The 23,211-nt window shown below is 57.2% G+C and overlaps 1 protein-coding gene across 1 annotated transcript in view; it reads right to left on the bottom strand.

The window, feature by feature from the left end:
* The window catches only part of SPTBN5 (spectrin beta, non-erythrocytic 5), a 47,075-nt gene extending 23,963 nt beyond the window's left edge, over positions 1 to 23,112 (bottom strand). Inside the window, 28 exon segments of the mRNA XM_065942027.1 lie at positions 148 to 348; positions 570 to 753; positions 1,127 to 1,341; positions 1,797 to 1,961; positions 2,456 to 2,626; positions 3,348 to 3,447; positions 3,627 to 3,766; positions 3,918 to 4,158; positions 4,938 to 5,213; positions 5,504 to 5,743; positions 5,986 to 6,116; positions 6,521 to 6,673; positions 7,350 to 7,550; positions 9,933 to 10,139; positions 10,223 to 10,423; positions 10,511 to 10,661; positions 10,902 to 11,134; positions 11,245 to 11,383; positions 12,887 to 13,518; positions 14,337 to 14,565; positions 15,088 to 15,245; positions 19,348 to 19,464; positions 20,771 to 20,938; positions 21,149 to 21,415; positions 21,708 to 21,765; positions 21,884 to 22,003; positions 22,123 to 22,169; positions 23,107 to 23,112. Of these exon segments, the coding sequence (XP_065798099.1) occupies positions 148 to 348; positions 570 to 753; positions 1,127 to 1,341; positions 1,797 to 1,961; positions 2,456 to 2,626; positions 3,348 to 3,447; positions 3,627 to 3,766; positions 3,918 to 4,158; positions 4,938 to 5,213; positions 5,504 to 5,743; positions 5,986 to 6,116; positions 6,521 to 6,673; positions 7,350 to 7,550; positions 9,933 to 10,139; positions 10,223 to 10,423; positions 10,511 to 10,661; positions 10,902 to 11,134; positions 11,245 to 11,383; positions 12,887 to 13,518; positions 14,337 to 14,565; positions 15,088 to 15,245; positions 19,348 to 19,464; positions 20,771 to 20,938; positions 21,149 to 21,415; positions 21,708 to 21,765; positions 21,884 to 22,003; positions 22,123 to 22,169; positions 23,107 to 23,112 (5,151 nt within the window).
* Between the last annotated feature and the right edge of the window lie 99 nt (positions 23,113 to 23,211).

A 23,211-nucleotide genomic window follows, 5' to 3' on the forward strand; every position in this document is an offset into this window, starting at 1 on the left:
TGGCAGCCCACTCCAGTGTTCTTGCCTGGAGAATCCCAGGGACGGGGGAGCCTGGTGGGCTGCTGTTTATGGGGTCGCACAGAGTTGGACATGACTGAAGTGACTTAGCAGCAGCAGCAGCCTGACCCTGTGGCCTCTGCATCATACCTGCTGGAGGGCAGCAGCCTGCTGCAGGTGCCGGGCCTGGGCCTCACACGCCTGCTCCAGATCCGCCCAGCGGCCTTCCAGCTCCTGGCACCGCTCCACGATGTGCTGGGCCTGGGGGTGCCCGGAGGCTACGAGGTGTCGCCCGGAACCCAGCACCCGTTCCACTTGTCCCTGGTGGGCTCCCACCTCCGCCCGGAGCTCCTGCCACAGAACAGCGGAAGGGCTGCCGCCTCAGGGCACTCCTTAGCCACAGGGGGCCCAGAACAGAGCTGTGGATGCGGCTCCAGGGCCCAGGATGACTTGCAGGCAGAGAAGGGCTAGGGGCAGAGACTTGGAAATCAGGACTCCCTGAGTCATGGAGGAGGGCATCTAGGCTCTGGGAAAGGCTGTCAGGGATCCTGGGAGGAAACAGGGACCATTACCTTGTGCTTGTGGAGAAGGCGGTGGGCACCATCTGGGTACTTAGCAGAGCTGGGGCTGGGCACAGGCATGTGCTCTGCCACCCACGTGAGCTCTGCGTCGCTCAGGTGGTGGAAGTGGTACAGCTCAACCGAGGCCTGCAGCTGCCATCGCCGGGTGGCCAGATGTCCCTGCAGGGCCTTGAACCTGGGTGGACAGAGACAGAAAGGCTGGGAACAGGCGAGGTCCAGTGCTCAGCGCTTTCCTCATCCCAGTCAGGGGCCCACAAAGGAAGAGGCAGGGACCAGGGAACATCATCTGAAGATGGAGAGGCAGCTGGAAAGGCCCAAACTCCCACCTGCATGACCTCCCTGGCTTCAGACTGTGGGGTGCTTGGGATGCCTGGCTGGGGTCTCTGACTCTCCTACCTCAGAAGTGACTCCACTCATAAGGGAAGGAGGCACGGACAACCTCAGGGCCTTGAGGTGCTGCCCTGCTGGGCCACTGGCTGAAACGCCCTCAGGTTCATATGGTGGCAGTTACACACAGTGGGGTGGAGGTGGGACAAGCAGCTGAGTACCTCTGGAGGTATTTTTCAGTCTCCTCCACGATGGCCTGGGAACTGACCACCTGATGGGCCTCGGGGACAAGGGTAGCCATCCTGCTGGCCAGCGCCTGACTCTCGGCCTCCAGCTGGCGGTGCTGTTTCTGCAGCCCCCGGCTGGAGCCCAGGTCCTGCCCCATTTCTGCCCTCTGCAGGGTCCCCTCTAGCCATTCCATCTTCTCCTTGGCTTCCTGGGGAGGGATACAGGGCGCTGCCTTAGGCTGCCCATGTGCAGACTGGCAAGTGGCCCTTCTTGGATGCTAAGGCTGCAGGGCTAGCAGCACGCCAGATTCACCAAGGACCGTTTGGGGACCTCTGTCCCCGCCACTGTCCACCTCCAACCCGCGGTGCCCAATCCTTCTCCCAAAACCTCATGAGCGCCCCCATCCTCTCTCACTTCTGCCTCTCAGGGAGACTCAAGTCGTGTTGAGCACGCCCAGGCACACAGGGAGCAGTCCTGGATCGGCCAGTGGTGGGTAGCCGGGGTCAATGGGCCACAGGCTAGAGGCCTCCAAAGGCTGCAGGACTTTACAGGGCTGCTCCAGAATCAGCAGGGCACCCCGACTCCTCCTCTCCCCACTTCCTCTCCTGTCTACACAGCCCAGCCTCGGGCTCCCTCCTGGGTCTTCCTCTCTCTTGGACCCACCTGTAGCAGCCGCAGGAGCTGGTCCTGCTGCTGAGCCTGCTGGAGCTGCTTCCCACGCTCTGCCGTCTTGCGTCTCAACTCTTCCCACTTGCTACTTAGGCCCTGAAGCCTGGCCTGCACGTCCTCCTGGGCACGGGGCCTGCTGCTCAGCAGCTCTCTCCCAGCCTGCAGTGGACACAAAGGCCTGGAGCGTCTGGTTGAGCTGCTGTTACTGGGAGTGGCCGTGGTGGGCTGGGGCCAGGGGGCAGCCGTGGGAGTGACTGGTTGCAAGCTGCACTTCACAGGCCGCAAGGACTCCTCTAGCTGTTCGCGTGGCCCCAGATCTGTGGGCACTGGGGGGAGGGCTGTACTCTGATGCCTGGAAATAGTGTGGGGTGAGCAGGCACTGGACAGCTGGTGGGAGGACTGTGTCCAGGTGGAGGCAGCAGGCTCTGGGGCTGCCTCTTAGACTTGAGGGGAAAGGACAAGAAAAGCTCTCTGGGCTGGTTTGCGTGCTAATACTGAGGATGCCTGCTGAATGAAGGAGGAAGCTAGGGGATGCTAATGCCCTGGAGATTGATATCCATTCTTCCTGCAGTGACTGTGCTCCATGAGAATGTGCTGTGTAGTGGAAACATGAAGCCGAGCAGACCCCGCACCCTGGGCCCAGCGTCCCTTACCTGCTGCAGGCTCTCCACATGCCCCTGGGTGGCCGCCAGCTCACGCGTGGCTGCCTCGTGCCGCCTGAGTTTCCTCAGGATGTTGCTGGGCTTTCGGGATGGCTCGTCCACCAACATCCGCCCCTTCTCCTCCATCCACAGCAGCACCTCCACCACGTCCTGCTTCCATTCCTGCCCGGGAACCAGGGGAGGGGGTGAGGGCTGGTATGAGGACCTCGTGGAAGAGGGGTCTGAGGGTGCCCCAAGGGGAAGAGCAGGATGCGGAGCCAATCCTAGGGTGTAGGAGAGGTGTGGGGCAGGGGTTACTGCTCCCAAGTGGGAACAAGGAAACAGAGATGGGGAGAAAATTGTTTCAGGGAAAGCAGCAGAAAGAAGCCTGGAGAATCAGGGTCTGGCCTCACAGCGCCCAGTGCCCAGAGAGGAGGGGTGTCTGGCCAGGTGCCCCCTGATTCAGCGTATCAGATCATGGATGGTCCTCTGCGTCCAGGAGGCCTGTGGACTAGCCCGGCTTTGAGCCCCCATCATGGGCAGAACAGACATCCAACAGAGTCAAGCTCTGCCGCTGGAGCCCAGGGCCCATGCAAGAGCCTGGAGCATGGCCAGAGATGCTGGGACTGGGGAGCAGCTGGTCGAGGGAGGGTCCTAGGCTTTGGGTCCAACCCTGTCTCTGAGCAGAGTGGCCTGAGCCTTGGTTTTCCTCAACTGGAAAAATCAGAGTCATAATACCCATCTCACAAGAGGTGCTGGGAGGCTCAGTAAACACGTGGGAAAGTGCTTTGTAAAGTGTGCAGCGCCCCGCCCATCACACAGCTGTAGTTCAGTAGCAGACTCTGAGGCATTCCTCCCAGGACAGTCTCGTGCACTGGGGCGGGGGGTAGGGGCAGCCCCTCACCTGGAGCTGGAGGGAGGCTAGCAGCTCCCTCCCCCTCTGCTCACACCTCCCCTGGACCCTGGTCCACCGTGCCTGGATGCTCTGAAGCTGCTCTCTGACCCTGGAGGGCAGATGGAATTGGGGAAGGTAGGTGGAGGCTCCACTCTGCCTGAGGCCCCCCACAAAGGTCGGACCCACCACAGCCCAGGGTTAACCCTGCTGTCCCCCCGCTCCCCGGGCACTCTCCCAGCCTCAGGGTAATGGGCTGTGTAGGCCCTGCCCAGATAGGCCCAGGCTCACTTGTATGCAGTGGGGTGTCGGCTCTGAACCAGTTTCTCGCCACGCGCCCGTAGATCCTCTGCTCTAGAGCCAAGGGCTTCCAGCAGCCGTCCACGCTCCTGGTGTTGCTGCAGCAGGCTCTGGGTCTCTACCACGCCCTCCTGGAGACACAAAGACGGGTCAGGCTGAGAAGAGAGGAGTGGTCAGCACCATCTCACCCACTGCCAACCCAGGGGCCCCGTGCCCAGCCTGGCTTCAGACTCCTACTTCCTGGGGAAGGCGCATCCCAGCTGCACACCCCCAGCTCCGTACCTGGAGGCCGTCCAGCTGTAGGAAGGCCTCATGGTTGGCACAGGAGGCAGTGAAGCCATCCACGTCTCGAACAAACTTCTGCAATTCCAGCCCCTCCTGCAGTTGCTGCTGTCTTTGCTCCCAGGCGGCCTTCAACTCCTGGCCTTGGTGGCCCAGGAGCCTCAGGGCACTAGCCACCTCTTGGAAGTCTGGGGAGCCCGAGGCTGCCATGGGCTGGCCCTTTGTCTCCAGCTGCTGCAGCCTGTCCAGGACGACAGGCAGAGGGTCAAACCCTGTCTGCTTCCTGGGCCAACCTTCTTCCCCTCTGGCCTCCATGGTTCATTCATCTGGGAGCTCTGAGGTGAGGGTAACTGGCAGGGGTCTGAGGTGGGTAAGCCCCAGCGATCCACTCATCCTGTGGGTTAGCTATGCCCTGGGCCACTGGTGAGACAGCAAATATAACAAGCCCAGCCCAGGACTTGGGACTCACTAGTTCCCATGCTCCCTGCATGTCACAACTTGCTCTAGCTGGCCATGCTGATGGCGATGCCCAGGCCAGTGGATGGCTGGGCAGCGCACCCAGAAAAAATCATTCAGACCGCCTACATACCTGACTGTGGGATCATCGCAACCCTGGGTAAAGCCTGGAGTGATTAGGAAAGGCAGCCACCCCTCTGCCGGGTGTGCCCCTCAGGCTCACAGTTTGAGAACAGGTGACACCTTCGTGTGAGTTAGGAAAAGGCTCCACTTTTCTGAGCTGGTGCAGCCCTCAAGTGGGTGGTGGAATCTAGTTAGCAGGGGATGGGCTGGATTTCAGGGTCCACTGGGCCCCCTGTTAGGCTCCTTCATATGTGGCATAGGCTGCAGACTGCACCCACCCCCGCAGGACGAGGGGGAGGCATCTCCATACTGAGGAGGATGGACACCAGCCTGGGCCACACCCCTGCTGACACACTGCTCCCCATCTGTCCCTTCCTGGTGCCCCGTCCCCACAGGCCAGGGCCAGCCTAACGTGTGCCCCACCTGCCCTCTCATCCTGACCTCTCCTGCTGCAGGTGGATCTCCTCCAGCAGGTCTCGGTGCTTCCCCAGCAGCTGCTGGGCTGAGGCCACATCTACTGCCTCCTCCTCGCTGTGGAGCTTGGCCTGGATACTGTCCGCCCACAGCAGCAGCCACTGGCTCTCCTGCAGGAAGCTCCGGTGGGCCTGGGCCTGGGCCCGCTGGGCCACTTGCTCCCGCACTTGCTCCAGCAGCCCCTGCAGTGTCTCCACCTGTCCCTGCAGGGACGGGCTCTCTGCGGGGCCCATCTCCTCAACCCTGTGGACAGGACCCACCACCCAGTCAGTGCCCCGCCCCTGGCCCTGGGCCCAGGCGTATGCTCCCTAGGGCAAGTGGTGGCAACTCTGAACTGCCCCCTCGCCCTCAGTGGAGGGGCAGTGAGCATGGGTGGCTCTCTGGTTCACCATGAGCATGTTCTCACACCGTTTCCCAATCTGTGCCCTGCCCTTCCGATGGCATACCCCACCCATCCTCCCACCTCAGTTTCTGTCCTCCTCCCCATTCCAGAGTCCTGCTCAGGGCATTGCTGTTCTGAATCCCAGTCATACTTGCTAGCTGCCCTTTGCAGGTGGCTAATGTTTTTCTCCAGCACCAGCATCTTCTGCTGGCCCACTCGCAGAACATGGTGGCCATCCTCTGAGTTCCCCAGCTCCAGGGTTTCCAGCTGGAGTATCAGGTTTTGCAGCTGGACCCGTGTGGATCCACACTCCTGCAGAAAACTGCACATGTGCGTTGTGCATGCCAGCTGCGTTTCCTTCTCTTTCTTCAGGGTCTCCAACTGCTCCCACCTGGGCCGAGGGAACAGGGTTGTCTCAGGGATGTCATGTCACAGGGACACCTCTCCATCTATCCTGGGGCCTTGGCCAAGGCTTGCGTGACAAGAGCTGGCTGGCCAGCCATCCCCATACCCTCTCCATCCCTGATGCCTCTAGTCTTTCTTCCTGGCATCTCAGGAGTCAGGTAAGCAAGTACTCAGGCCTGGGCATTAGCCAACCTTCTCCTCTCAGCAGCACTCCCTCTTCATTCTCACCTCTGGCTCAGTTCCTCCTGCTGTAGCTGGATTTTGGGGGAATTTCCAGGACACCTCTGCTTCAGCTGCTCAGCGGAGCTGTTAACCTCAGTCCAGAGGCCTCTTCCCACAGCCAGGGCAGTGAGGAAGTTCTGGGGAAAGGAGATTCCAGGCCTGGAGGGGGTCTTTTGTCTTCCTACAGTCCCCTTAATACTAGGAATGACCTCAGATATGCACTGCTACAGAGATGTGTGAGCTGCATCCCTCTGGAAGGACAGGGGTCTGTGTCCTTAAAGGGCTGGGAGGGCCCTTTAAAAATTCAAGACCAGACATCCAAATTGGAAAGGAAGAAGTAAAAGTGTCATTATTTGCAGATGACAAGATTTTATATATAGAAAACCCTAAAGAATCATGTGGTAATGCAGGAGACACGGGTTCAATCCCGTGGGGCACAGGAGTGAATAAGGGAGAGGCAGGAGGAGTGAGGAGGGGGCAGGACAGGAATCACCCGAGGCAGCAGGACCAAGCAGGCAAGACCCCCTCAGCAGCAAGGTACCTCATACTTGAGCTGTGTGACTTCCAAGTTGTTGGCCTTGGGCTGCAGCGTTTGCAACAGCGTCGTCTGTTTGGTCAGCCAGGACTGCAGCTCCCCACATGAGCCATAGAAGCCAAACAGGGCCACTGCCTCCTCCAACTGGGCCCTGCGGCGCTGAGGAGAGACCAGCCCAGAGGCTGGGCTGAGGGCCAGTGCCTGCCATGGGGCGCTGAGAGCAGGTCCCCCATCACCTCCCAACCCGCAGAGTCCACAGCGAGGCACAGAAACAGTCCCTGTCCCACTGCTGGGCCCTCCATCCTCTCTGGCAGAGGGCCCAGCAGAGCATGCACATTGCTCTCATCCTACTCACACCCTGTGCTCTTGGGTACAATCTGCGCTTCTCCCTGGGTCTGGCCCTGCTCCCTGCCCCTTCCTCTGCAGGCTTTCCTCTAGCTGCTCCCAGGCCGCCCTGCTGTGCTCCAGGCACCCCGGCCCTTGCTCCTTCACTGGGCCTCTTTCCTGCCTTTGCCCAGCTCCTGCTTAGAACACTCTTCCCCACCATCTCCCCCTGCCACGCCCCTGACTCACCTGCTCCCAGCTTCTCACTGTTCAAGTCTTGGCCTAAATGTCCAGCCCTCAGAGATGCCTCCCCTGATTCCCCGCCCTCACCTGGCCTCCCCTTCATGCTCCCATTGCACCCAGATCTGTCTAATGACTTGTTTCACATCTTCTCTGCCCTGACCCAAGCTCCTCAAGGGCAGGGAACGCGTCCTGTCACTGCTCTGTCCCTGGGCTCATGGCCCAGGATCCAGACGGAAGGAGTGAACGTTCCATGAACAAGGAGTGTTACCTCTGCCTGGGCCCGCAGGCCCTCATAGTCCTGGCTCAAGCGGTCCTGTGTCTGGAGGATGGTGTTGGGGTCAAAGTCAGGGTCAGGCTCATCTGGGAGGGCCATCTTCTGGGTGCCCCACAGACCAGAGTGGCAGGAAACCTCATGCCAGGCCCCTGGGTTTCTCGGGTCTCTCTTCGGAGAGCTCAGGACAGACACCACCTGTGCCCACAGGACAGAGGTCAGCGTGTCTGGAAGGGCTCCCAGCAAGGAGCAGAAGGCTTGGCAGGGTGGGCCAGCAGCTGTACCTGAGCTTCCGGTCCCATGATGTGACTGAGGGGCACTGAGGCCTGGCAGCCCCCTGGGGTGTCGGGGTCTGTCTGGCGTGGGGACTGCCGGGCCTCTCCCGGGAGCTGGGTGAAGTGCAGTCCTGTTGGAACACAGGTCCTCAGGGCCGCACCGGCCCTGTGCCTCTTCTTGAGCCAGGAGCTGGCCTCTGGGGGTGGGCAGGGGAGATTATTCATTACTCAGTCCTGTGCCAGGAGCCTGCAGGCCAGAGGATGAGGGCCAGAGCTTCCTGAGCTCCTGAAGGCCTTATGCCCACAGACCTAGGACACTTCCCAGGACTGTGCAAGGATAAGCAGAATGCACATTGTGTGAAAGGAATACTATGGGGGCCCAGGGAGTGGAGGACGGCCAGAACAGGCTGGGGTCGGGAAAGATTTCAAGGGCAGGGTGAGCCTGGCTGGGGGAACAGCATTTGCAGAGGGGGAGGCAAAGTGGTGCTGGTGGCAGGAGCTGGGGCATAGAGGGGTGGCGGGGGGAGCCCAGGCTGGCCTTCCAGATGGGGGGGTCTCTGTCCCTCTGTGTCTCTGGCCTGGGGCAGGGGTCAGACACTGCAGCAGCAGCAGCAGCCAGGCTGGCCACTCAGGGGTTGAGGAAAAGGAAGAGGCACAGAGAAAGACTGGAAAGGGAGGGGAACAAAGGAAGACTCAGAATTTCAGGCAGCTTCATATCTTTCCTCCTCTTCTTAACTTCTTCCCTTCAGTCTTTGGATGCCCCCAGGAGCCACACAGATTCCTGATGCTCTGTTAAGGTGCCCACGTAAGGTCTTGGCCTTATACCTCTGTAGATGAAGCTTGTCTTGACCTGAGGGCATGGTGGTTGGCTGCCCTGCAGTGCTAAAATTTGGGTCCCATCCTCAGGTCTCCTGGTGACATCTCCATCAGTTCTGCTCCAGCCTTCTGGGTGTTCCCTCTGTGTGGAGGAGGGAAGGCTCTGCTTAGCTGCCAAAGTGACTCCCCACCCACAGGAGACGGGGCATCTCTGTACCTCCCCACCACCACTGGGCAAAGAAAGGGTCTGAAAATACCAGAGATTAGAACTAAGCCTTCTATCAATGCCAAGGCTGGCTGGGCAGTAGAGGCCACAAAAGAAGGATAAGGTGTCTCCTGTCATTCATTTAAACAATTCAGACTGGAGAAGGTGGCCATAGTATAGAAGGAAAGCAATACCAAAAGCAGCCTGTGTTAATATAATGCAAGCGCCAGGAGTTACACATTATAGTCACACAGGGAGGGAAAGGGGAGACAGTCCTGGACAGGAGCTGGGCTCCAGCAGGTGTGAGGGCTGTAACTTGGCCTCTGTGAACCTTGGTTACCTCATCTGTAAAGAGAGGGCGCTGGACCAGACAACTGCTAACATGTTGTGGTTCTATTTTCAAAAATTGTTGATTATATGGTCCAGGGAACAAATGCAAAGGAAAAGAGATAGCTCGACCTCAGCTAAGTTAGAACCACAGAACTTTCAGACTTTTGGTAGTCTGGTCTTGGTGATTAGTACCGACTATGCCACTAGGCCCCCTTCCAAGACACGAGGACCTGTGCTGCAGGTCTGCAGGCGCCCGGGACGTGGCGCTTCCTTGGCATGAGGGTGCATGCATGTTAAGTCACTTCAGTCGTGGGATGAGGGTAGACGGACCAAACATGAGTGCAGGACCTGAGGGCTGTGACTTACACATCCTGAGCTACATGTACAGCTTATTGAAAGAAACTGCATACCCTCAGAGGCCTGAACCATCCTGCCCAACATGTAGGTATGTGGTTTTCTTTTTTTTTTTTTTTTCTTTTTTAAACTGGAGGCTCAATAAACTGAGGGAGGGGGTTCAGAAAGCAGTTTGGGGTAGGGATTTGGCCACCCAAAGCCTAAAAAGTCCTGGTCAGGAGAGCTGAATAGGGCTGAAGGGCAAAAGGACAGCTTAGGCCCGGTGGTCAAAGTAATGGGACATTGCTGGAGGAAACTGCTCATTGCCTGGGAACTTGTGGGCCAAGTGAGCAATGCCATACTACCCTCCGATGTCCTCCACCATGGGCAGACTCTACTAACTCTACTAACTACTACTCTACTAACTCTACTAACTCTACTAACTCTGGGCTAGGACAGCAGGGGAGATGATGCTGAGGAGTGGGCACCTCCAACCCCAGGGGAAGGCACGTCAGGGGCCACAAAGGCCATCTCATTTCCACCCTCTGTGTGGTCAAGGGTGCAGTGTGCATTTGGTGTCGGGGGCCCGCGGGTTTGGGTCCCTGTCCTGTCTCTATGTACCAGGAGTGCTGCCTGGGCTGTGGCCACCCATGCCTGCTCGTCTAACCGATGCAGCTCGGTCCCAAAGGTGCGCACAGAGCGTTCCAGACGCAGGTGTTGCCGCAGTAGGGCCTCGGTGGCCACCTGGTCCTGTCCAAAGGACACACTCTCCAGTGTAGACCGCTGCTCCTGAAGCCACGAGTCCGCCTCCGCCACGTCCATGAAGTACTGTGAGGAGGAGGGCAGGCTGGGCACACATGGGCTGACCCTGCACTCCCTGCCCGGCCACCCAGCTCCTGCTGCCCTGCTACCTGCTGGACGAGCAGGGCTGCCTGCAGCCTCATGCCCTGCTCATCCATCCGGGCCCAGAGCCGCTGCCACATGCCCTGCACCACCTCAGCCCGCTCCCAGGGATCCGGCCGCGTCGGGGGCCCGCAGGCTCCCAGTTTGCGTCCCCTCTGCACAAGATCAGCGCACACGGCCTGGTGGCGATGGAGCTCAGCTCCCAGGGCCTGGAGGAGCACAGAGGAGGGAGCTGGGTGAGGGAAGGGATGGATGGCAGGGAGAGGGGAAGAGGCAGGATGCAAGAGAGAGGGCACCTTGTGTTTCTGCAGGGCCGCTGCGATCTGGCTGAGATCCAGGCGCATGGACGCATCCACCAGCTGTCCGTGCTCCCTCAACCAGGCTTCCTCCTCCTCACAGCTGTGCAGGAACTCTGCCTGCTGCAGGGTCTGCTCCAGCGAGGCCCGCCTGAGGGACAGCAAAGGCCACAGAAGGAATCAGTCAGTGATGGGGCTTAGGGAGGGATTCCCCACCAGGCCCAGATACCTCCCCTTAGACAGGACTTCTCCTGTCCCTGGATCACTTAACAGAGGAGACTAGGGTCAGGGCAGAGGAAATCTCCAGGCAGCATGTTTAAACCTGGGCAGGAGGTAATTTGGATTACAGAAAAGTTGTGGAGAGGGTAGAGGAGTTTGGGTGGGCTCTTACCGGGACCTGGCAAGAGACATGAGGCTCTGGTAGAGCTGGGCCAGCGCCCTGGCCTTGGCCTGCAGCACCTCCACAGCAGTGCCCGTGGAAGAGTCCAGCTTCATCGTCTGGTGGGCCAGATGGCTCACGTGGGCTCCAAGGACTGAGATCTGGGCCTCCAGCAGGTCATGCCTCTGCAGCAGCCCCTCTACCTCTGTCAGCTTCTGCCCACAGGCCGAGGAGCTGACCATCACCTGGCCAGGGACAGATGAGTGGTCATTAACGTCCCAGAGTGCTCGCTGTGAGTGCCAGGACTGGCGCATGCTGCTATGTTCTCCCAGGGGTCCACTGGTCCAGGGCCCACCTGCAGCTCATTGAGCTGGTCGGAGGCAGTCTCCACCTCCTGCAGCAGGCTCAGCACAGCCTGCATGCCCGCTATCTGCTTCCTCTGCCCTCGGAGCCGCTGGAGGAGCCGCTCCCAGCGCCGGGTGATCTCCAGCTGCCTGGGGGATGTGAGAATAAGGGTGGTGTCCATTGGGCCATGGCAGGGAAGCTTGGGGTCCACAGTTGGTGGTTGGGGGGCTTGTCTGTACTGGAGGAACATGAGTACTGTGGCTGGGGCTGTGAGCATCCTACCCTGGAGTGGTAGGGGCAGTCTCCCTGCCTTTTAGAAACAGGCAGAAAAACTGAAGGGAGAGTCTGGGAGGTTCAGGCCTCCTCTGGCCCCCAAGCCTTCCTTCCAGTCCTCAATACAGGTGGCCGCAACTCCATCCTTCCCAGTGCCCTGGCCAGGAACTGGATGACTCATTTTGTCACATCCCACTTCTCATCTGTTTGCAAACTCCCTTGTACTCAAAATAAATGCAGAACCCCTCCATTTCTCATCACCTCCACTTCTCTATTATTCTAAGTGATTACTGCAGTAGCTTCCTGACTGTTCTCTCTGCTTCTGCCCTTGTCCCTTCAGTCTACTCCTGTCGTGGCATCCAGAATGATCACTGTAAAATAAAAGTTAGACCGTGTCACTCGTCTGCTCAAGTCCTGCCATGATTTCCTATCTTCTGCTGAGTAAAAACCAAGTCTCCACTGTGTCCTGCAGGATCTCTGCCACCACCCCTGGCCTCCATACCTCCCTGACCTCAACTACAACCTGCTCACTTGGCTTCCATGTTATTTTTCAAACATGCCAGGTATGTGCCCCTTTGGGACACTGCCCTAGTATAGTCCATCATCATATCTGCCTGGTTTCTCACTTCTTTCTGCTCTTTCAGTTCAGTTCAGTTGCTCAGTCCTGTCCGACTGTTTGTGATCCCATGGACTGCAGCACACCAGGCTTCTCTGTCTATCACCAACTCCCAGAGTTTACCAAAGCTCATGTCCATTGAGTCAGTGGTCTTTGCTCAAAAGTAAACCTCCTCTGACCACTCAGTATAACTCCCTCTGCCCACGTTGGCACCTCGTATTCCCCTATTCTGCTTTATTATCTTTTAAAATCACTGTCTCACAGACTGTATATGTTTCTGTTTTCCTTAGTAGCATGTAAGCTCTATGAGGGGAGGGATTTTTGTTTGCCCTTTTCATCGCTAAATCTCCAACACCTAGAACAGTACTTAGGACAGAGTAGACACTCAATAAATGCTTAGTTTTAGTGAATAAATTAATAAGAGACTATCTAGAAAGAACAGAGCTTTACCAAAGGGATCAATGACAGAGGTTGGAGTTTTAGGCAACAGTGGGAGCTAGATCTTTTTATTTACTTATTTATGCTGTGCCACGCATCTTGCAAGATATCTTAGTTCTCTGACTAGGGATGGAATCTGGGCTCTGACAGTAAAAGCGCCAAGTCCTGAACACTGGACTGCCAGGGAATTCCCAAGAGATAGATCTTTTAAAAGGGAGCCCCCCCCCCAAAAAAAAGGGAGCCCCAAATCCATAAATCACCCCCACCTCCTCATGGTAGGAAGGCCTTAGCCTGTTTTGAAGACTGTCCCATGCCCGGGGCTCACCTGCTGGCCACCTCTCTCCCACCGTGGTAGCGCTCCTGCTGGAGGACGTCCGCAATCTCGGCCAGGGCCTGGAAGCGCCCCTCCTGGGGCAGGATACTGGCCTCCAGCATGCCCAGCCTCTGGGCGGCCGCGTCCACCATGGCCGGGCTGGCCGGCGGGGCTGCGGCCCGGTCCAGCACCTGCTCTGTGTCTGTCAGGAAGCTCTCCCTGAGGGCTGCCTTACGCTGGAAACGCCGGGCCAGGGTTTCCAACCGCTCTAGTTGTAGGAGCCTCTGCTGCAGGGCCCGGCTCCGTGAGGCCTCCGCCAGCTCCAGGCTTGCCCAGCGCCGGGACAGCTCCGTAGGGCCCAGGCCCTCGGGTGGCAGGAAGGGCCTGCGGTTCTGGGCTCGGAGGGCTGTCTGCAGCCGAAAGAGCAGGGCCTCCGTGGCCCCTCGCTGCTGCAGTCTCGGTGGCTTCTCCTGGGTGCGGAAGGAGGCAAAGGCCACCAGTAGCTGGCGCATGGCCGGCAGGTTGTCTGGGAAATCCCGCACCTCCAGCTGCACCTGCTTCTCTGCAATCCAGCACAGCAGGTCGGCCACCAGCTCCTCGTACTGGGTCTGCAGCGCCTCTGACTCTTGCAGCTGATGCAGGATCTGGTGGGGGGCATGGGAAGGGCTCAGACCAGCACCTGGGGGGCCACCCTGGCTTCCAGGCCCTGGAGGCCTCCCCCTTTTGGGTGCTGAGTGCCAGCCAGGCTTGCCCAGGTGCACAGTAGTTCCTGCTCTTAGGTGAGGATACGCTAAAGTGGGGGTGCTCCCAGCCCCCAGAGAAGCAAGGTCTGTTTCCATTCCATACTCAGACCCGAGAGTGGGGCTCCCGTCCTGCCTTCCTCTATCTTATTTTACCCCGTTTGGCCTCAACATTGGAGGTGCTCTTTTCTCCCTCTCTGAGGCCCCCACACCCCTAAAGCAACTCAGTGCCTTTGACCTGGATGACCTTCCCCACTCCCAGCTGAGACACCAACCCTGAGAACAGCCCTCCCAGGCCTCAGCCTCTGCCATCGTGCCCAGAGGGTAAGAAAGCCCTCCAGAAACATGGACTTGGCCCAGCAGAACTGCCCCTTGTTTGTCCTTGCAGAGTCCAGCTCTCTGTGCCTTTTAATCCCATTAGGAGCTTAACAACCTAAGAGCCGAGAGGGAGGGGGAGGGGCAGGGAGAGGCGTTGCTCACCCGGCTTCCCTGTATGCTGGGAAGTCTGCTCATGCTCCCTTGAACACTCCCAGCAGTGTTCTGTTACCCAGAATTAATTGCGTTACCCAGGCATCATCATTCCCATTTTACAGATGAAGCACAGGAAGGTTGGATGATGTGGCCAAGGTCACACAGGGAGGAAAGGTCACAGGGTGTGCTGACTCCGGAGCGCATGTTCGCCCCACCTCTCCGCAATGCCACCTTCCCTTTCTGTCCCCAACCTTCACGAGTCTCCTCTGGACGGTCTGCTCCTGGTGCAGGCGGGAGAAGTGGTGGTAATAGAGGGAGACGTAGGTCATGATGGAGCGCTCGTCGGGCTGTAGGGCTGCCACGTCCTCGGGATCCAGCAGCTGAGCAATGCCCAGTTCCTGCTCAGCTACGTGGAAAGCACAGCGGAGGTTGTGCAGCGGGCGGTCGGGACGCAGGGAGCTGTAGTCAAGCAGGTCTGGCCTGGGCAGAGAGCAGGCAGAGCTCTTCACCAGAGTTAGGGACTGCTCAGCTTTATGTGGACTTGTTAAGAGGGTCATTCCCACCTTGCTGGGCACTAACTTCCCCCTGATGGTGATCTAAGGCCCTGGTTGAAGGAATAGGACTAGGAGGGGGAGGGTTAATTTTGCTTGGGGCTCAGCCTCCTGGGTAGTGGGGGGAAGCTCCAAAAGGGACAGGTGCTTGCCAGAAAGAGGACTGAAAAGAGAATCAGGGACACAGAGAGTAGAAGAAGGCAGGGGTCAAAGGCAAACCTGGCTAGTTCTATGGAAGGGGGGAGGGGTGTCACAGACCAGGAACTCAGGGTCAGTGTCTTTACTTCTGTGCCCAGTGTAAGGGGCCAGAAGGATATGGGATAACAGGTGGGTTGAGGACCCAAGTCCTGGAGAAGTTAGCTCAGCGGGTGGAAGGCCTCTGAGAAGGAAGCAGAGGCCTGCCTCAGGCCAGCCAGGGCAGGAGGTGCTGGGTCCCCTCCCACACGCCCACCTGTGGGCATGGATGAGGGCACTGAAGCTGAGCCCATCACTCCAGCTGCGGGAGAAGTCCGTGATGTTGATGTTGGCATAGCCGGCAGTCTTCCGCTGGCACCAGACCAGCAGAGCTTCCTTGGCAGACAGCAGGGCTGCGCTGACACCAAACTCCTCCTGGAAGGACAGGACAGTGGGTCACCGTGCAGGGATGGGATGCGGAGAGGGGTAGGCTGCAGAGGCCGCAGGTTGTGGGAGAAGCCGGCTGGGCACAGTGCGATCCTGCTCCCCCACTTGGAGGCTGTGTGGACGGCCTGTCCTTCAGAGCATCTGACTGCACTTGCTGTTACTCGTGCTGTGCAGGGATTGGGAGTGCGAGAGAAAGATTGTCCTTACAAAGAAGTGGGTCAGTCTGAAAGTTGTCACCTCTGAGCAGCTGGTTTTGAGTCACAATTGGTGACAACAGCCACAGTAGCTCCCATTTCTCTCGGCCTTCCTTTCTTTTTTAATACTTATTTATTTGGCTGCACCAGGTCTCAGTTGTGGCACTCAGGATCTTTAGTTATGGCATGTGAACTCTTAGTTGCATCATATGGGATCTAGTTCCCTGACCGGGGATCGAACCTATGACCCCTGCACTGGGAGGGCAGAGCCCTAGCCACTGGACTGTTAGGGAAATCCCTCTCCAGCCTTTCGACTGGGCTGGGCACTGTGCTAACCAACCCTGGACCACACAGAATTGAGTCTGGGCTTCATTAGACCGACCCCAGGTCACCATGGGCTTTCTGCCAGCCAGGCACCAGGCCCGCACGCGTGGCTCTCCACCTGGCACAGCCCCCAGATGTAGGCACTGTTAGCAGTTACATTCTAAGGAAGCACAGGAGGTGCAGTAAGAGGGGTCAGGAAACTGCCCGGGGTTTCCCAGCTATTAGGGGAGGGTCTCTCTTGATCTAGAAACCTCTGATATGCGGAGCCCATCTGTCTGCCTCACAAGGCCTCCCTCACACAATAGCTTCTTCAGACTGGGAAATAACCATCTTCAACTGGTTTCTGTCTCCTTGATAATCTCTTTTATTCTGCCACTTTCGGTTTCCGCACATTCCCCCTCACCTCCCGCGCCCCCATCCCATCCCTCTTTTACTCAGTGCTTCTTGCTCTCCGCCTTCCGGGCTCCACTTCTTTCCCTGCCTTCTGTTCCTTGTCCCTGTCCTGCCCTCAATGGTCCTCCCCTTCCATCCACCCCCTCCCTTGCCCCTCACATCCTGGAATCCCCATCTCCTTTTTTTCTCTCCTTTTCTCCCTTCTTCATCACTCAACTAGAGCCAGACATCCTGGAATGTGAAGTCAAGTGGGCCTTAGGAAGTATCACTACAAACAAAGCTAGTGGAGGTGATGGAATTCCAGTTGAGCTATTTCAAATCCTAAAAGATGATGCTGTAAAAGTGCTGCATTCAATATGTCAGCAAATTTGGAAAACTCAGCAGTGGCCACAGGACTGGAAAAGGTCAGTTTTCATTCCAAACCCAAAGAAAGGCAATGCCAAAGAATACTCAAACTACTGCACAATTGCACTCATCTCACATGCTAGTAAAGTAATGCTCAAAATTCTCCAAGCCAGGTTTCAGCAATACGTGAACCGTAAACTTCCAGATGTTCAAGCTGCTTTTAGAAAAGGCAGAGGAACCAGAGATCAAATTGCCAACATCTGCTGGATCATCGAAAAAGCAAGAGAGTTCCAGAAAAACATCTATTTCTGCTTTATTGACTATGCCAAAGCCTTTGACTGTGTGGATCACAATAAACTGTGGAAAATTCTGAAAGAGATGGGATATACCAGACTACCTGATCTGCCTCTTGAGAAACCTGTATGCAGGTCAGGAAGCAACAGTTAGAACTGGACATGGAACAACAGACTGGTTCCAAATAGGAAAAGGAGTACGTCAAGGCTGTATATTGTCACCCTGCTTATTTAACTTATATGCTGAGTACATCATGAGAAACGCCAGGCTGGAAGAAGCACAAGCTAGAATCAAGATTGCCGGGAGAAGTATCAACAACCTCAGATATGCAGATGACACCACCCTTATGGAAGAAAGTGAAGAGGAACTAAAGAGCCTCTTGATGAAAGTGAAAGAGGAGAGTGAAAAGTTGACTTAAAGCTCAACATTCAGAAAACTAAGATCATCACATCTGGTCCCATCACTTCATGGTAAATAGATGGGGAAACAGTGGAAACAGTGGCAGAATTTACTTTTTTTGGCTCTAAAATCACTGCAGATGGTGATTGCAGCCATGAAATTAAAAGACACTTACTCCTTGGAAGGAAGGAATAATACAACCTAGACAGCATATTAAAAAGCAGAGACATTACTTTGCCAACAAAGGTCCATCTAGTCAAGGCTATGGTTTTTCCAGTGGTCACGTGGATGTGAGAGTTGGACTACAAAGAAATCTGAGGGCCAAAGAATTGATGCTTTTGAACTGTGGTATTGGAGGAGACTCTTGAGAGTCCCTTGGACTGCAAGGAGATCCAACCAGTCCATCCTAAAGGAGATCAGTCCTGGGTGTTCATTGGAGGGACTGATGCTGAAGCTGAAGCCCCAGTACTTTGGCCACCTGATGCGAAGAGCTGACTCATTTGAAAAGACCCTGATGCTGGGAAAGATTGAGGGCAGGAGGAGAAGGGGACGACAGAGGATGAGATGATTGGATGGCATCACCGACTCGACGGACATGAGTTTGCACAAGCTCTGGGAGTTGGTGATGGATAGGGAGGCCTGGTGTGCTGCAGTCCAGGGGGATGCAAAGAGTCGGACATGACTGATCGACTGAACTGAACTCCCATCTTCCATTTCTTCTACCAATTTCTGTTTATAAACTCAGAATGTCTTGGGAGATTGGGATTGACATATATACACTCCTATGTATAAGACAGATAACTGATGAGAACCTACTGTGAGCACAGGGAACTCTACTCACTGCTCTGTGGTGACCTAAATGGGAAGGAAATCCAAAAAAGAGGGGATATATGTATACATATAGCTGCTTCACTGTACAATATACTATAATACAACCTTGTAAAGCAACTATACTCCAAAAAAACCCCCCAAAGCTCAGAATATAAAAGCACAGCAGGTTATATTCCCTTCCCCGTCCTCTGGGCCTGTGAGCTTAAATAGAAGGGACTAGTATGTAGCAGTGCAGGGGGAAGGAGTTTAGGGCCTGGAGCTGGGCTCTGCCAGTGCCAGGCCAGCCCAGAAACCCTGAGCAGCTTGGTTAGGCTGGCAGACATGAGCCAGGAGTGATTCTGGGGGTGAGTACATATGGGCATGGGGTCAGCCTGGTCCCAGACACATCTGAGTTTCGCAGGGAGAAGGACCTGAGCTGGCTGCAGACAAGAGAGCCAGCCGTCCAGTTGGTGGCCAGTCAGGGGACAATGTAGACCTGCTGCCCCTGAGGGAAGGGGTGGCAGGGGCACTTGGAACTGGCTTAGGGGGGTGGGGAGGGGAGTGTGGCTTCCTGGAAGGGCTTGAGGTCAGCTAGAAGTTGATCCATCCACTCATTAGCCAAATGGGTGCTAGGCCCTAGGGATGCAGGCAGGCAAGGCCCCTGCTCTCCTGGGGGTCACAGTCCCCTCAAGAGTGTCAAGGGTCCTCCCGGATTTGAGCCAAATCTGTGGCTTCTTTTCTTTAAGATTGCATGTTCCAAGTTGGTTTCCCTAACCTACTGGAATTGAGTTTTTGGTGGGGTTTTGGAAACCATGAAATTATGAACATTTATATAGGGACTTATATGTGTTCACTCTTCCTGATCCAGTTGTAGAATGGAGGAAGATGAGGAACCATCTCTTTGGTTTTTAGGATCCTGAGGATTTGGAAATCTTCAGGGCTGGGGCTTTCTCGTATGTTTTATTTCTCCCAATAGTACATTATGGGGTAATGAAAGTTACAGGGATTCAATGGCAAGTAGAAAACAATAAATTAGCAGTGAAAGGCAGGTGGTGGGCAGGCACCTTGACCCCCTTCACTAGTAAATGACTTGTCCCAGACCCAACTTGAGGCCCATAAATCCATTAATAGTTCTTACTTCAGCATATTACAACCTCTCTGACACTCTGAATCCTTTGCCTGCGATTGAAGAGTGAATAGAAGTTGTGTGGATGCCGAGGATCCGCTGTGGGCATCCTAACGGTCAGGTGGAACTGCTCTGTCCCCAGGGCCCTGAGGGGAGGCCGGGGCTGGGCTGGGCTGGGCAGCTGGGCGCGGGGGCTGAGACATACCCTGTCCAGGCAGATGTGGGAAATCTGGAAACGCAGAATGATGACCCAGATGAGTCCCAGGATGAGCGTCTGGTCTCCATCCACGATGTTCTCTGGCCCAATGAGGGGTATTGGCACCTGTGGGCACATTTTTCTGACCTCAGTCACAATGCCCATGTACTAGAGAAGACGCATAGTAACCAAAGGGTTGGCTGCCGGATGGGAGGGGTTCTGTCTGTCCTGACCCAGGAGGTCCCCAGGGGAGAAGCCGGCAGGCCCAAGGCCAGGCAAGCCCAGGCTTTCCAAGCGATAGTGGAGACAAGGCTGTCACCTTCATAGGCTACGTATCTGTGACACATTATGTCTCTGAGCTTGAAGGGTGCTGAGTAGCTTCTGACAAGGGCTACAGGACTTGCACCTTTCCGAGGTTCTAGAGAGGAGGTGATTGGCTCACAGGCCATTGGCCCTGGGACCAAGTAGTGTGGGCTTGCATTGTGTGGCTGGCAGCTTCCTGTTCTTCCATGAGTGTAGGGACCACAGTGCTCCATCCCTTGCTCTGGCCTCTCACCTTCCTGGCCTCGCTCCAGCACGCTAGGCTCCCAAGGGGCTGCCTGTGACCCACATCCCAGGACTCAGGCTCAGCCCAGCCAGTTTCAACTGAAATTTCACATCCTCCAGGCTCAGCTGTCTCAAGCTCCAGTACCTGAAGCCAAGAGCCCCCAGGCTTCCCAATTCCTGCTTCTCAATATAAATGACCCCTGCACATGGCCCCCCAACACGGGCCATGAGGACCCTGTTTCTGGAGCTCCCCCATGGAGCTCCCACCCGAAGCCAACTTGAGACCATCCCATGGGACTCTTGTGTCTCGGGCACCAGAGTGTGTCTCCTCTCCTCTTAGAGACGACTTCTCTGGGGCTGTCCGTTCCTCTCAGGATCCCTCCTGTTTGCGGAGGCCCCTCCCAGCTGCCTAGTCCAGCTTCTCCCAGGCAGCCCTACACCACCTCCCTTCCCTGCCTGGCTCAGTAGTGTCTGAGGCTTTCCCCCTGTGTCTGACCCCCACATCCAAGATCTGCTGACCAGCTGCTCATGGGCCTTGCCTGGAAAATATTTTCCTCTTTTATGAAAAGAGAAGGTTAAGAGTGTACTGAATCTTTCAACTTAGACTCCACAATCTCTCATTGTAGGCAAAGGCAGATTTCATTCCCGTCCACTGGGGACAATGGTTGTTCCAGCTCCAGCTGGGTGGGTGCCCTCTAAGCCAGGTGAACTGTGCAAAGTAGGGTTTTGCTTCCTGGACTCCGTATCCCAGCTGCTCCTCCTGGATTCTGGCTCCAAACCCTCTGCTCGGCCCTGTGGCCAGCCCAGAAAAGATGATCTGGTCATCCGGCCTGTCCCCACCGCCCACCCCAGCACCACGCCCAGGAGCCCTCTCCCCAGTGCCCACCTTGGCCCTGAGGAAGGCCAGAGCTCGGCTGCTGTTCTCCAGAAAATGGACGCGCATGCGGCCCCGGTTGGGGGGTGGCAGGGCCTCCCCTGAGATGAGCTCCAGCAGCCGCAGCAGGTGGGTGCCGTCAGCCAGCTCTGTGCACAGGTTCTGGATCTCAATGCCCACCTGGGAGGGGAAGAGGAACAGGCACAGGGTCAGCCCAGCCTCTCCTGTCTGCTCCATCCCAGGACCTGGGCGGTGAAACCTAGAGCACCAGCCTGGAGGGAGGAGCACTGGCCTTAGCCAGCTGGGCTCACAGTCGGCCCCCTGGGTCCACCTGCCGGGGAGCTGGGGGCACAGTGGAGGCAGCTGTGGGGCGGGCCCAGCTGCACTCACCCGGGCGTGCTGGAAGATATTGTTGATCCACTTGGTGAAGGTCTTCTCCTGCATCTGCATGTGCCGTGCCTGCAGCTTGCGGATGTGGCCCATCTCGTATGCAGAGTCCATGGTGGGACTGGACCGGGAGAGCCAGCCTGGGGTCTGCGGCTGGACTCTTGCTTCAGGTGCCCTGTAGCGCCAAGGAACTGCTGGGGGTTGTGGGGCTAACTGGCCAGCAGGCCCGGAGCCCTTTGGAGATGAGGAGCCACTGAATATTTCCCTAAGCTGGAGACATTGGGGGCCTGGAGGCTGGGGGAGGAAGGTGGATTCTGATGACTCCCTGGAATAGGGGACCCCTCTCTGCCAGATTGCCCCACGTGTGGTGGGTGGTTGCAGTTTGGGATTTAGCCAGGTAAGGTCTTGGGCTCCTGGCTGGTGCCCTACACTTAAGTGGCCCACCCCCTTTTCCAGATTCTTCTAGAGCTCCTGCTGCCAGAGGTTTCCCCTGAGCCACAGCATTCAGCTGCTGCTGCTCGGAATGAATAGGGCAGGTGGAAGGAAAAAAGAAACCGCTCACCTTGCTGATGTCCTGAGAGGAGACCTGGCTGGACAGTGGAGATGGCAGATAGCAGGGGCTGGGCGGGGAGGGAGAGACATCAAGAGAGGCTGAGGCTGAGACTGGGGTAGCGCCATGGCCCTCCTCTTGGGCCAGCGAGGCAGGGTGACGGCACACTGCTGGCATTGTCCTCCCACCTGCCACAGGGCGTGGCCCGGGCCTGGAGGGGGCGGCTCAAGAATGCTCCAGATTGATGCTCCAGGGTCTCCTCCTTCATCATCTCCCTGCTGCCAAGGCCTTCAGGATCGGGTGGAGTCCTGGTGCCCGAGACACAAGAGTCCCATGGGATGGTCTCAAGTTGGCTTCGGGTGGGAGCTCCATGGGGGAGCTGCAGTCTGGGTTCAAGAGCCTCTGGTCAGAGCCTCTGCACCCACACCCCAGGCTGAGGCTGCCCTTCTGCACCCCATCAGGGTCTGTGAGCACCTGCAGGGCCGGAGATGGGAGTGAGCCCGTGGGGCCACAGCCCTCACACCCTCTCCTGGGGGGACTCACCATAGACCACAGGGAAGCTCTGGATCAGGGCTGGGCTTTCCAGGCTTGAAGGAAACACACCCAACCCAGGCCAGGGCTGCATGACGGGGTCCCTTCCACCTGGGAGCCACTTTCTGAAGGGGGCTCCCTCTGAAAAGGGGTAACCCACACCCACAAAGCCTGCCTGTGGGAATGAAAGAATCTCCTCCAGAGCCAGAGATACGGTGTTCACTCTTTGGGGCCCCAGCACCTGTGCTCCGGCTGGGCCCGAGGCTCGGAAGCAGGGCTGTGTGGGAGCCAGCCAGCCCCTCTCTCCAACCCCACCACCCCCCGCTGCAACTGTGGACTGCACGACACATGGAGAGCAAGTTCTAATTCAAGGGGCTTCACAGGACTGTCTGCTTACAGTCACGGGGCTAGGCTGTGTACCTAGGTTCATCCACCCCGAAGCCCAGCAACCATCCTGAGGGAGGCATCCCTCACAGTCCAGGCCAGTGAGAGGGGCAGTGGCCAGAGCCTGCCCTTCAGAGCTGGGTGGGATCCATTACACCTGAACCTTGGCCTGTGGCTGGGAGTGAGGGGCGTGCTGCCCTTGGGTGGGGGGCAGATCCCCTGTATTCAAGAGGAGCTCCCGCCCCTGTTGTCCTCTCCCTGGGAGGTCCCTCCTGACACTGATTGGCTTCCCAGCACTTGGGATGAACCTGAGCTTCCTCCTTGCCCGCAGCCCCAGGTCCAGTCAGGCACCAACAGCTGTCACTGCTGTGCCCCACCAACAGGCACTCCACAGGGCACCCCCCACCAGATTACTCCCACTGCCCCTGCAGGTCCTCATCACTGTCCCCAGCTCAGCACCCTGTCTCCATGTCAGCCTACGCCCAGCCCACCATACCTTCATGGTCCCCATCCCCATTGTCAGGTGGGGACCAGAGCTACCTGCTCACATCTGAGCATCAGTTCTTCCTCAGCTTAGAATGTCTCTTCTGCATCCCATCAT

The sequence above is a fragment of the Muntiacus reevesi genome, chromosome 7, assembly GCF_963930625.1.
Source record: "Muntiacus reevesi chromosome 7, mMunRee1.1, whole genome shotgun sequence".
NCBI classification, from domain to species: domain Eukaryota; kingdom Metazoa; phylum Chordata; class Mammalia; order Artiodactyla; family Cervidae; genus Muntiacus; species Muntiacus reevesi.